This window comes from Amblyomma maculatum, chromosome 2 (genome assembly GCF_055883805.1).
Source record: "Amblyomma maculatum isolate TAMU_Amacu chromosome 2, ASM5588380v1, whole genome shotgun sequence".
Taxonomy (NCBI): domain Eukaryota; kingdom Metazoa; phylum Arthropoda; class Arachnida; order Ixodida; family Ixodidae; genus Amblyomma; species Amblyomma maculatum.
Genome location: NC_139345.1, coordinates 108,258,581 through 108,271,719, shown reverse-complemented (window position 1 = coordinate 108,271,719; position 13,139 = coordinate 108,258,581). Strand labels below are relative to the sequence as shown.

Below are 13,139 nucleotides of genomic sequence, written 5' to 3'. Positions count from 1 at the left end.
TATATTCACTAAACGCTATCTTGCTCATGTTTATGTATACCCTTTTTGCAGGGTCCTCCTGTCAGTGACAATTGTCTGTTGCATGAAGCTATTCATTTATCCTTGACCACAGTGACTGTGTAAATGATGAAAGCAATTCCACAGATTAACCTCCTTAATCCACTATATCCTTACTTAGAAGGATATAAAGTTCACTGTTCTGCATTTGTAGAGAGAAATATGACGAACCAATTGAAGGGAATCAGTGTCTTCCAGTTAGGATTTCCAAATGAAAAATTTCGAATTGCAACCTTACTGGAACGTGATGATCCTGTTTTTACTGTGATTTGGGACTCCAAATGAGAATAAAAATTTCAAATGAAAACCATTTAGAAGAGCATATATCGACCAGTCGAAAATGGGGCTCCAATTGAATTTCAATTGGAATTTGAGACTGACCGACTGGATTTGAGAATTCAGTTGGGAACACAAATCTGATTTGGAAAGTCATTTGGAATTTGAAAGAGTGTCCATTTGGAACTCAAACTCCAATTGGGAATGCAAATTCTATTTCAAAATTCATTTGGAACTTAAAGGTGCTAACAGGTATTCAAACAGCCAGTGGGTGTGACCAATTAGAATTAAAAATGCATTTCAATTTTTTTCCAGTATGTACCAATTGAAGTAATCAGAAAACTGAACTGGCTCATTTCTTTTTTTCACTGGGTTTGTACATGTCTTTTCAATCTGTTCACCATATATGCTTAGGAAATTAAATTCTATAAATTATAAACATTATATTGCTGTTATAACCTTGTATTAGGATTTAGTCAGGTCATTTGTGTGGCATATAATAAAGTGTTCTCATTTCCAAATGCTACCAGCTCTCACTGAGCTAAAAATAATCAGCCATTTAAAATTACCTAACAAAATTTTGAATTTTGCAGTTCCCCAGACACTTAACCACTGCAACATACACTACTGTGCCCTGACACAAGGCAGGAATGGAAGCCAGATCAAACAACTGTTCTTTTCACAGGCCAGCCCTGCAGAGAATTAACATAAAAAACAACTTCGGAAAGCTAGGAAGCCAGCTTCATTTTAATCTTTTTGTGCAGGCCTGCATTTATCGCTAAGATGTCGCATTTTTGTGCTACCATAACATGCCAGTATTCAAAACGGAAAACGTAATACGTAGTGGCTGGCTTGTTGATTTATCATACTGAGGACTACAGCGCAATAGCAACATGGACAAGAACAAGAGAGATGGACGCAAACACGGGTGCTAACAACATCGTCTATTTTCTTTAACTGGCTCATATAGACAGCAGTTGTATGACAACACAAGGGAAAAAAGAAGAAAAGAAAAGAAAAAGGAAAACGAAGGCATGCTCATGCCACGGTTTCATCAGTTTGTTTCCTTTTTCTTGCTGAGAGATGAAAAAGTTGGAGAGACTCTCGTGGGCTTCCTGAAACCATCAAGTGGCAATATGCAAGATGCATTTACACAAATGAAAATCACAACAAACAGCAGTCTGCTTTTATTCTGCCTCATGGCTTTACTGAAACAGCACGTAAATAAAAAAAAAGAATTGCACTTGTTTCATTTGTTTACAAATGTGTCTTCTTTCTTCCAACCATTCCTTTTTTTCTCCAGCATCAGTGCTGATATTACATTACTATAAATGGCAAGATTGTTTCTGGTCACATTTGACATATTAAGCTGACCTTGAAGGCTGTCTACTTAGCCAGACAGCTATGCACGTCATAGATTAAAATAGAGGGCAGAATTTTCTTTCTTGATTATCATTCTGAATGGCTCTGTGCAGGGTTTTCCGTGGCTTCACCAGCAGCCCCATTCTTGAACGTTCTTGGACTAAAAAAAGGAAAAAGGCATTGTTTAGAATATTCTAAGAAAATGGTAAGTACAGAATGTTACTGACATACACACAATCGTGATGTTAGATATACACATGGGAGATAAGACATGCCTAACGCCGCACGTTGTGAGTACATGATAAAATGAACAAGAGAGAATGCAGCAATAAGAAAATAAATACTTGGAGTTACTAGTGCAAGCCTAGCTCAAGACAACTGTATCCAGTAATGCACACCTCATGTTTACAGACAATTTTAACAAGCAGAAACACAAAACACATTTAATCATTACTGTCTATCATGCAAAGCCATGCAGTTCCCAACTTATCAGCATTTGTCTCTAGGTCAAATTTTTGGCCATAATTGGGCCAAGCTCGTTGGCATTTCATTTGACTCTTAACAGGGAGAAAATTGCACTAAGTTCTTATCACATAATTTCAGCTGTAATCTATGCGAGGGGCACATTAATGTGACTGGAGTTTGTAGTGCAAGAATTTGCATTACGTTTAATTGGAAAATTGGTAAACTAGAGCTTTAGGCAAGCTGCAAACAAGAGAAACAGTTTTTATCACCGAGTAGCAAGGACTAACCATTACCCTGCACGTCTCGAAAAGCTGTCTGCTCCAGGCTCTATGCATAATAAAAGATTTTCTATATATAATTTCAATACGTGGAAGCTCATCTTTGAGATAAAATAAAAATATGCTTGCTATGCTAGTATTATACTTAACTACAACAGGGATACTTCAACTCATGGTACAGAATTATCGTTCACAGAAATGTAACTATACCTGAATTCAAAACATTTCCTCAGCTAAAGGTCTCTTGCAGTTATATGAAAGGTGAACGACACAGCCTTGCAGTGTAGAATAAGCAGCAATGCGAAGATATGCTATGCAGAAAATCATGGGGGACACTTCTGCCTTTCAGCAATAGCACGATAGCATTGATGGCTCCCATCTGCATCTCCCTTTGCGGATCCTCGTTCACATATATGTAGTTCCTGCTCACTTTATTTCCATTGCCTTAACTTGTGCCTCTAATATCTCAGCATACAGTCCTAAACTGCCACATTATCCAGCTACCAGTCATACGCTACCAACCGGCATAGATATAAAACCCCACTTTAACCAAGCCGTGTCAACGTGCCTGACTCGGCATCCAGGAGCCCTCGAAGATTGATTCCTAACTCACCCTCCCACCTCAAGTGAGCTAACCACACTGGCGGATGCTCTCAACTTTGTGACAGTATGCAATATTGTTACGTCACACAAGCTACTAATGAATCGGTGCTCAGCTATGTCACCTAGCTGCCAACTACCACACGCCAGAGCTATGCCCTTCCTTCTCTGCAGGATGGAGTCTTTAGTGCATTTGTCTGAAGTCGCATCACATAGGAACATTGTAACTTTGATTAAGCAGCGCAATTTGATTTAGAGGTCATGTTGGCCCACCTGATGAGCATTTCCACCTGCCTCTGTGCTTCCATTTTCATACTTTCAATCACCTTCATCAACGTTGCAGCCATTTTCTTTGCCTTGACCATTACTCATGTCGTCGTCCTTATCACAACATTCTTTTCCCAGCTTACCAATTCTCTCGCAGCCACCTGCTGCACATTTATAAAGCAAACAAAACAAATAAAGATAACACTAAAGGAATAAGAGTATTTATATTACTTATTTTTGGTTGTTTATCACATTCTGCAGACCAAACGTGGTCCAAGCAGAAGGGGCACATTACAAAACAAAGTATAAAAGAACTGTGACCCTAAACAGCATTGCTACTACACCACACACTAAAAATTAACAATGCATACTTATACAAACCTACATGGAGTATTGTCAGTAAAAATAGTAGGGGTTAAAGAATTGCTTGAATCTAGCTATACAAGTGAAAGCTCTGTTAAGCATGGTGTTGCAACTGGTTTAGCAAGGTTGTACACAGTTCGACAGTTTGAATTAGGAAGACGCTCAAGCTTCACCTTGAGAGTAGATGATAGCACCTTTAACGCCACCTTTCCATTCTGCAATTTTTAGAAACATTTTTTTTGTTTGTTTAAATTGGCTTTTGGAAAAGGAAGGTGCATTATCCGAAGTCGAGGTCATACTGCCTTTTCATTCAGCAATTTTTAAAACATGTTTTGTTTAAGCTGTTTTGAGGAAAGGAAGGTTCAGTATCTGTCTCACTTTTCGGTGGACACCTACACTTAATTAGGTCAAGGTCATCAAGATCCAGCCAAGTGAAATTCGATGCTACACCCCAAGTAGTAAGTCTCACACACTAATAAACAAATAGAACTGTACATAGTGAAGCACTACAGAGGGGCACCCTAAATGGATACATCGCTTCAGCCTTCCAAATATGTATGGATGTGTCAGTGGAATTTCTTACATGCTCATTTGTGGTGGAAACAAAACAATGCAAATTTTATGGGTCTGTGTAGAAATGTGATATCTCACAACATATACTGCCACAAGAGCTAATTATGGTTGTGGAGTATAGTACTGCTAGTCCTAATGCAGATACGCAATTTTACAGAACATGCTCCTTAGCAGTCTTCTCTCGATGAATAGTACATGTATGCAAATGAAATGTTGGCGCTAGGGTTCTTTATGGCTACTATACATGCTGTTCTAGTAATCAAGATAGCAAAGTCATGATTGAATTGCAAGTTCTCATTACATTTCTATTCCAAGTTTATAGGTGCAATAAATTCTGCATGCTTGTATGGCAGACATAGAGAAATGAAAAGACAGGGAGACGTTGGATGCATTCCAGATGCATTGTGAAAAGCATGGTCAAGTGATTTTTAAGCCTACTTTAGATGGTGAATAGTAATGGTGTCATTGTCGCTGCTTGCAGCTTGCAGGCCATTGTGCACAAGTCGCAGCTGCCACTGAGAAGCAAGAGAGAGGAGAGAGCTGCCTAATGTAGGAGCAAGGACTGCATCTTCTGATGGTGGGGCGGCTTCAGCAGTGACGTCACTTCCTCTCTAAATTTTTTTTCTTCCTGTATAATTGCAGACCAACAAAACAGTGCATGATGATAATACAGCTGAGCTGATTGACTGAATATGGTTCAGATTATGGGGTTTAATGTCCCAAAGTGACTCAGGATATGAAAGACGCCATAGTGGAAGGCTGTGGAGTAATTTCGACTACCTGGGTATCTTCATGCACTGACAAAGCACAGCACACTGACGCCTGTCTGTGTTATCTCCATCGAAATACAGCCAGTGGCAATGGGGTTCGAACCCAGGTAATCTGGAATGGTAGTTTGGCATCTTCGCCACTGTGCCACCGCGGCGAGGCTATTTGACTGAATATCTGACACTTGCAATTAACATGTAAACTAATGGTTGACATTTACAAATAGCATGTAAACTAATGGTTTTGCTGTGAAGAACTCACATAACATGAGACTGTTTTACAATGGCAAACTCTAAGTTGCAATGAAAGCTTCTTTCTTCAATCGTCATCCACTTGCCTTTCCCACTTTTTGCTTTATAATGTGAAGGTACAAAAGTGCATTTTGTTGGACAGAGGCGTGCAGTATCTTATTGACAGGAGGTTGGGCAAGTTGGATATATGCACTACACTGGAAGCATGAAGTAGACGCAGCAGCCGACTTTTATCTTTAACTCCATGAAGTTGTAAGCTTATAGGAAAAATGTATGACCAGTATAAAAGGTTTGTAGTATGCTGGACCCACGAAAAATCCATATTTTCATGCACCCCGAGTTAAGAGGTCTGGTAGAGAATACTCAAATCTGCACTTGTATGTGTAGCTCATGTATTATGCATGCGATGAGTACGCAACAATGCAAGTCTTTTGCTAGTCTGGCATCCCATAATCTTTTGACACTTATGGTAAAAACCACACTAATTTTCTCGGAATACTAATGCTTGGTATTCACCGATTTTTGTCAGAACTGAGCTCATTCATCACTAAAGGCTGAAAGTTGATTCAACCACAGGCCAGGGATGCATTTGTCATATTTGGTTGCTCCCTTCTTTTTATGAAATGCAAGAGAGATCAGCATGGCCTTAATGCACACAAGAAAAAGTCATACAAACATTAAAATGATACTGTAAAGTTACTCTTACCTTGCAGCACTGGTGCTAGATATGAAGAATGTACCTTTACATAACTCACTGAAGTGTGAAAAATGTGAAATTTATCACCAGCTGCTTAATTTAGTGGCAGTAATAAGATACAGCACAAGAGCAGTGAGGGCAGAGGAGATTCCACAACATGGCATAAGCCTTCACCAAATTGTACTTATGACTCAGTAAATGGAGGTTAAATTTTTTGCAAATAGCTTTTCATTTTCCTCTACACACTGTAGAATAAACATTACATTCATTCTACCAGAGATGCTAGGACAGCCAACTCCTAGAGAAGGGATAAATTCTGTGATGTTGACACTATATCACACCACAGTTCACTTAGTTTTGTTAAATTGTTTACGCTTACTGGATTTCAGATTTCCGCTGTACCTCCTGAACATTACTAGTAGGGACAGGACTTTTCAGTTTAAACCAAGAACAGTAATAGCATCATGACAAATTTGTTCTTTAAATATCAGTTTTAATCATAAAAGGCCAGTATTTCTGGCATGCATGTCATAACTAGCTGGCTTCAATAATCAATTATAGTAGGCCAGAGGAGAAAATTGAAAGAAACTAGAATTGGGAATGCAGTAAGACAATATCTCTGAAATTTAGCACTGTCATTTTGAGATATTAGGCACCAATTTGCAAACTCGGACATGATGTTGGGAGCCTCTACGTCCATCTAACCACTATCAGCTAGTGTGCTTAGATTAGTCTGAGCAGATATCTAAGCAAGCATGGGCTTAGAGCAGTCATTTGTTTGGGTATGTTGTGGCATCCATGACAGTTATGCAGCAGTTAAATTAATTGATGCCTCAGCACGTGTGCTGTATGGTGTGCAGACTTCTCGTTTAGCCAATAGGGCACTCAGAACAGGACAGCCAAGTTTTCAGAACTAAATTTTAGCTTAAGTTTTTCGCTCTCACAATTGCACCGTTTGACTTTACTTGTTAGGAATTCAACTTCTCTCTGCAATAATAGGTCTGAGCATGACCATTTATGTGTTAAATATAGCAGCATGAGCTGCTTGTTCTAAAAAGAAGACCAAGATAAACTCTGTATCACCTAAACTGCCATCCGATGCTCCCTGCACATCAAGTGTACTTAGCTAATCAGAATTTTTCCGTCTAAATTTTGCCTCTCCTTGTTTATATTATCATTAGGAATAAATTGGCCCTGCAGGGCTGATGACAAAACACCACTATAAAGCGCTTAGCAACTATGCAGTATGAAGCACCAGATTACGCATGAACATTGCAAGTGAAGCAAGTGACCCTCTTATTCATTATGATTATAAACAGCACAAACACGAAGACAAAGGACAAGATACAAGAAGCCACAGTACAAGCACTGACTCACAACTATGCCTAAGCCCTTTACTCCAAGGCTCAGAAAAAACAATCATGAAGAAAACGAAACAGTCACGTGAAACAATCCCTGGGTTCACCTGCTGCACAAAAAATCACTTAAAAAAGACACCTCTTTGCTTGAAAGAGCAAGAGAAGTCTTGCTGACACACTTATTGTCCGTTGAAATAAAATATGATAATAAAAGTGATTTTTTGTGCAGCAGGTGAACCCAGGGGTTGTTTCACGTGACTGTTTCGTTTTCTTCATGATTGTTTTTTCTGGGCCTTGGAGTAAAGGGCTTAGGCATAGTTGTGAGTCAGCGCTTGTACTGTGGCTTCTTGTATCTTGTCCTTTTTGTCTTCGTGTTTGCGCTGTTTATAATCATAATGAATAAGTACCAACTCGACCAACAAAGTATCTTGGTGACCCACTTATAACCTTAATCTTAACAATATATTTAACTAGGTTATAAAGAGGCAGCACATAGCTATGCTTTCTTAACTCTGGCTAGTGGCCTGCAGCACTTACCAACATCGACGGCATTCTCTGCTGAGGAACCATTCTGAAACAGCGATCGCACTACCTTTTGCTTAGAGTGGCCAGAGTGGCCTCCAAAAGAAGTGCCAGCAGCCATGCCTGAATCAATTGACGAGCAGCTTGTTGCCTTCACCTGAAAAGTACATGCAGCAGTCTAGTACACATGTAGCAAACTGATGGCTCCATAGATGGCCAAGTGGCATACGGATATGCAAGCAATACTAATCCACTTACTGTGGTCTACCTCCTCCCGGGAAAACTTTTACTGTTATGGCAAGTATGCTTTGTACGTGCACATGTATGGGTGCCTACAAGTATACATGAAAGGTTGAAGAGAGGCTGTGAAGAATGAGCACGAAGTATATTTGCCTGCCTTACATACAATTAAATTTACAATTAGACAAGCCTAGCTAACTGACAATGCAAACAAATTTAAGGGCGTGCATTGCAGTTGTTTCATTCTTAAATCACCAAGCTGAGTTTTTTCTGTCAGAAAAAAAAAAATTGTTTCAATTGGGTAGCCTTGGCCAGTGTGAATAAGAATGGCTGGACAAACAAAACCTTGGTTGCTTTGGTGAAGACTGCAATGCACTGAATGTGGCAAAGAACACACAACAGGGTAGAGGGCCAATATTTTAAACCCTGTGCTTCATTGTCTCGCTAGTTCAACTCTCAGCGTCAAGAGGTTGTCACGGGTATGTGGTATGCCTTTTGAGAAGGAGCTGTCAAAGTAATTACAGCGAGCCGATGGGTAAAAGACACTTCTTACAGGAGATGGTGCCAAGTTGTTCTGCCTCAGTTGTTTCACAACATCCACAAATTCTTCCGCTGCTTCATTGCCCTTGAAACGTAAGGCAAGCAGGTATGAACTTGCTGTGTCACCCGAGACACCTGTCACTGACCAGGTGACAGTGCAGTCATCCACCATGTTGAATTGAAGCTGAGGCGACAGTAAGTGGTTGTAGGCCTGCTCGGAGACAAGACAGTGATTCAGCAAAGAACGAAATATGTATGCAATAACTTAGGATGCAGTAGTCACAGAACATTGCGAAGAAAAGTGCTTCACAAGACAAGCCTGCCCTGGTCACAGTCAACAGTCAACTCTTGTTAAGGGCTGTGCTAACATTTAGAAATTCTGGACATCCTGTTCGATTATTCAAATGAGCCCAATACCACATGTTTAAAATTAATCAAAACAAGCCAACTATGTTCTTAATACTTTTCTTTGGCACAAGGTCTGAATAAGGCCCAGCATATTTTTCTTTAATAATTTCTTCGTAAACAGAGTCAGCGTGAATACCGCATAGCATTTTACCACCATCAATATGCGCAGAACGAGTGGTTCAACGCTCTGGCATAGTCTATCTGTGCGATGGTTTTTGTAATGCTCAAACATATGGTCTCCAAGACCAGACTAAGCAACAGGGCTCAGGCAACTTTAGCAGACCATGCATGATACCCAATCTTGGAGACGATGACTCGTGTGACTCATTTCATGTCCTCATAACTTATTTCATGTCTTAGGGTGTGGCTCTGGTGTATTTTCTTTTCTCATCAATGCAAGGGATAATTTTTCGATATGTATAACTTGAGATTCCTAGAGTTAAGGTGCTGACTTCATGTTGCAACCCTTTGTTGCATCTTTTAACAGCTGTAGCTTATTAATTTCTCAAGTTATAGCACTGTGCTGCAGAATCGCTGCTGGTGCTTCAATGTTTCGCACTACTGTTCATTTAATACAAATATTCTCTCAAGCAATATTCGGTTGTTTGATTACATTTTTAGCTACACTATTCATATTTTGGTTTAGAAGCACATCGCATACATCTCTACCCTTATTACACACTAGGCTTCACTTATCTAATTTCTGCACCCATGCTAAAGAGGTGTACTTTAAAACTACATTGCACAACATAATATAGTAAGGTCAGATGCAAAAGGTGCTCAAGCTTTTTCTGCCACCAGCCAATTCCTGTTTGTCTCATCATTTTCCAAATTTTCCAATACCACAGAAGAGGGAGACAGCAGAGATGGTACTTTGGATGTTGAATGTGCATGAAAGAACCTGGTTGACCTGCCCGACTTATAATTGGCACACTGTTCTCATGACTGCAAAGGGCTCTTCTTTAATAAAATCCTCAGGCTGAAGAACGAGAACACTCAGTTACAGAGTTGCATCAAACTCACAGGCTCCTGACTCATCACTAGCCTGGTCTGCTGAGTGATTGGATTGTGGATAAGCTTGATTTCGTCCAAGCCACTCTCCTTCCATTCGTTGTCTTTCCCGTTGAACAAACTGGCCCGCTGGCAGTACAAGATTTCTTCGCTCTCACCATTCTGCATCCCCTCCTATGACAGGCAGAAAGAGAGGTAACACACTTTTTTTACCCAACTATAAAATATGCGGCTTTGCTAACGTGAACATCCTTAATTCAAACAGATATGAGGAGCAGTATGAAACTCAGATGCACCAGTCCTTTACATCTTTTCTTACTCTTGACTCAGTCTACAATGCCAAAATCAACCTGTTGTACTATGCATTGAAATGAAGGTTCTTCATACTACACAGGCTTGTTTTACTAGTAGAAAGAAAATTAGACTGTTATTATGAATACTGTGTTTGATTCAATATATGCTTTGATTCTCGAGAAATACTCTTGCGGTACCATGTGCACAGTACCAACCTTTTCTGAAGCTTTCCGTTGTTTCCTCCAGGGTGATGCTATTACAGTGCATTACTCTTTTACTACTGTCTATAATGCGGCATATACTGGTAGTGCATTCTTTAGTTCAGCTTAGGTACACCCTTTGTCAAAAGATTAGGGCCCAGGGAGGAGAAGGGTTGTAGAGCGGACGCTGTGCGGACGTGTTCCGCATGAGCTCCCGCCTTGAGACCGATTTTCGGCGGAACGCGCTGTGCCTTGGACTTGCTTTTTGTGGACTCGTCTGCAGGCAGTTGCCCTGTACCTGTGGACACCATATTTTGGCAAGTGTTCCCCCCTTTTAGGGGTTTTTTCACGATTTGTACTCGACCACGGCGCGGCAAATCAGGCCTAATCATTAGGCCGAGCCGACGCCTGCGGCACCGGGCTCCGGGGCTGTGACTTGTGGTTGTGGGCCTTTGCGAGGCTGAATACAATGGAGTACTCCGTTGAGGGAGAATCTATATCGCCCGAAGAGTTCGAGGCGGGAGAATGGACCTGGGTTTTAAAGGCGCAAGATCGATTCAAGAAGTCTGTGTACGGGGATCACTCCGAGAGTAGGCCTACCGAGAAACAGGCGGGCAGCGACGGGCGCCAGACGCACGGAGCAGCCCAAGTCAAGCGGGGGAAAGCGCCGGTGTGGAAGAAACGGGGACCGTTTCTGAAGATGCCAGCCAAGGATTTCAAGGTTGTGTGCCGGCCCAAGAATTGGGACTTGAGTATAGTGACGCCGAGGGAGCTCGGATGTGCCTTGAGAGCGGCAGCAGAGCTGACGAACGCGACTGCGGTGGAAGAAGACCTGGTGCGGGTCAATGAGACAAACAACACGATGACGGTGAGCACGCCGTGTATGAATCGTAGTGGGGCATATGCGAATGTAAAGACGCTCAAGCTGGGCGGTCGTGACCTTGAGGTTTCGGCGTACGTGGCGGCGCCGGAGAACTCTGTGCGCGGAGTAATTTACAATGCGTACAACGGATGCCCATTGGCAGAAGTTCGCGCAGGATTCTTGAAGAAGAACGAAGACATGGACATTTTGGATGCCAGACCTTTGGGCAAGTCAAAGGCGATTCAGATCACTTTCGGCGGGAAGCGCGTTCCCCGGCAAGTTATTTATTGGAACTGTCTGTACGCTGTGATCCCGTATAGAGAGTTAGTCGAGACCTGCTATAACTGCAGACGAGTGGGACATCGGGCGGACGTTTGCTATCGTCCGAAGACTAATTTGTGTCGCCGTTGCGGGAAGGAACATCCTGCACCACCGGACGGAGAGTCGCTGACCTGCACGCCGGACTGCATCGTGTGCCATGGGGCGCACAGCACGGGAAGCCGCAACTGCAAGTTTCGTCTAGCCCGTCAGCAGCCGACGGGTCTGCAGCACAGCAACGAGGACAAGAGCCAAACTGGCAAGGAAGAGCGGCGTTCGCAGCACAGCAACAAGGACAAGAGCCAAACTGGCAAGGAAGAGCGGCGTTCGAGGCCCAGGAAGCGGTCATCTAGCGGTGCGAGAGGCGATAGCAAGAGAAGGAACCGGTCAGCTTCCTTCCCGTCACTGCCCGGACCCGAGCCTGGCAAAGGAGGAGGGCAAGGTTCCGGTCATGGAAGAAGTCCCAGTGCCACAAGGAAAAAGGTGAGCTGGCCAAACGCGGGCTCCCAAAATGAGACTGCTCGAGAGAAGGAGCTACAAAGGCAGGTGTTGCAGCAAGCCGAAACTATCAAAAAGATGGAAGCTAGGATGGCAGAGATGGAACGCGCGCTTAAAACTGGCAGAGTAGAAAGGGTACAGACGCCGCTGGCCCAGGCCCCACAAAAAGCGGCGCAGGCGAACGCTTCTAGCGTGGACGCCCCACAGAAAGCGGCGCAGGCGAACGCTTCTAGCGTGGACGATAACTGTACAGCTATGGAAGTGGAGAATCGGGGGACGGTCAAAAGGCCGCCGCCGGCAGATGAGGGAGCTCATGCGAAGAGAATAGCAGAAACTTCGGCGGCGGACACGCCGCAGCCAGTAGTTAAAGTCACTAGTCTTAGGAGGGACATGCTTACCCTTGCAGAGAGAGTAGGAAAACTGGAAGAAAGACAGGATAGGTTGGAAGGTAGGGTCGACAAGATCGAAGCCAGACTAGGCAAGATTGAGGAGCGTCTTGACGCCTTCACCAATGACTTAAGGGGTTTCCAGACCCAAGTAATGGGTATGTTTAAACACCTAAATGCTATGCTAGAGGCTAGATTGCCTCCCGTAGTCGGCCAGGAGCCGATGTTAGTGAACCTAGTGCCTCACCATGGCCCCTCGCCAGCAAATTGAGGTTTGGCAGTGGAACTGCAGGGGCTTCCGTCGCAAGCGGGGGAACCTGCAGTTGCACATACAAAATCTAGATAGTAAGCCGGACATTATAGCTTTGCAGGAGGCTAGCGGCTCAGTTAAATTACCGGGATTTAAGACATTTACACCACCAGAAATTGATCGAGGGGGCGTATCGAGCGTCTTTACGGCCATGCTAGTCCATCGTAACACCACAGTGATTCAGCATACCATAGATAGCAGCAGGGAGGACTACGTCCTGCTAGAGATTTTACCC

The 13,139-nt window shown here is 42.8% G+C and overlaps 1 protein-coding gene across 1 annotated transcript in view; it reads right to left on the bottom strand.

Annotated features, from left to right (window-relative positions):
- Positions 1-1,497: 1,497 nt before the first annotated feature.
- LOC146199516 (uncharacterized) overlaps positions 1,498-13,139 on the bottom strand; it is an 80,941-nt gene continuing 69,299 nt past the window's right edge. Inside the window, 5 exon segments of the mRNA XM_084592137.1 lie at positions 1,498-1,855; positions 3,312-3,469; positions 7,853-7,994; positions 8,631-8,828; positions 10,049-10,210. Coding sequence (XP_084448263.1) covers positions 3,357-3,469; positions 7,853-7,994; positions 8,631-8,828; positions 10,049-10,210 — 615 coding nt within the window. The 3' untranslated portion in view covers positions 1,498-1,855; positions 3,312-3,356.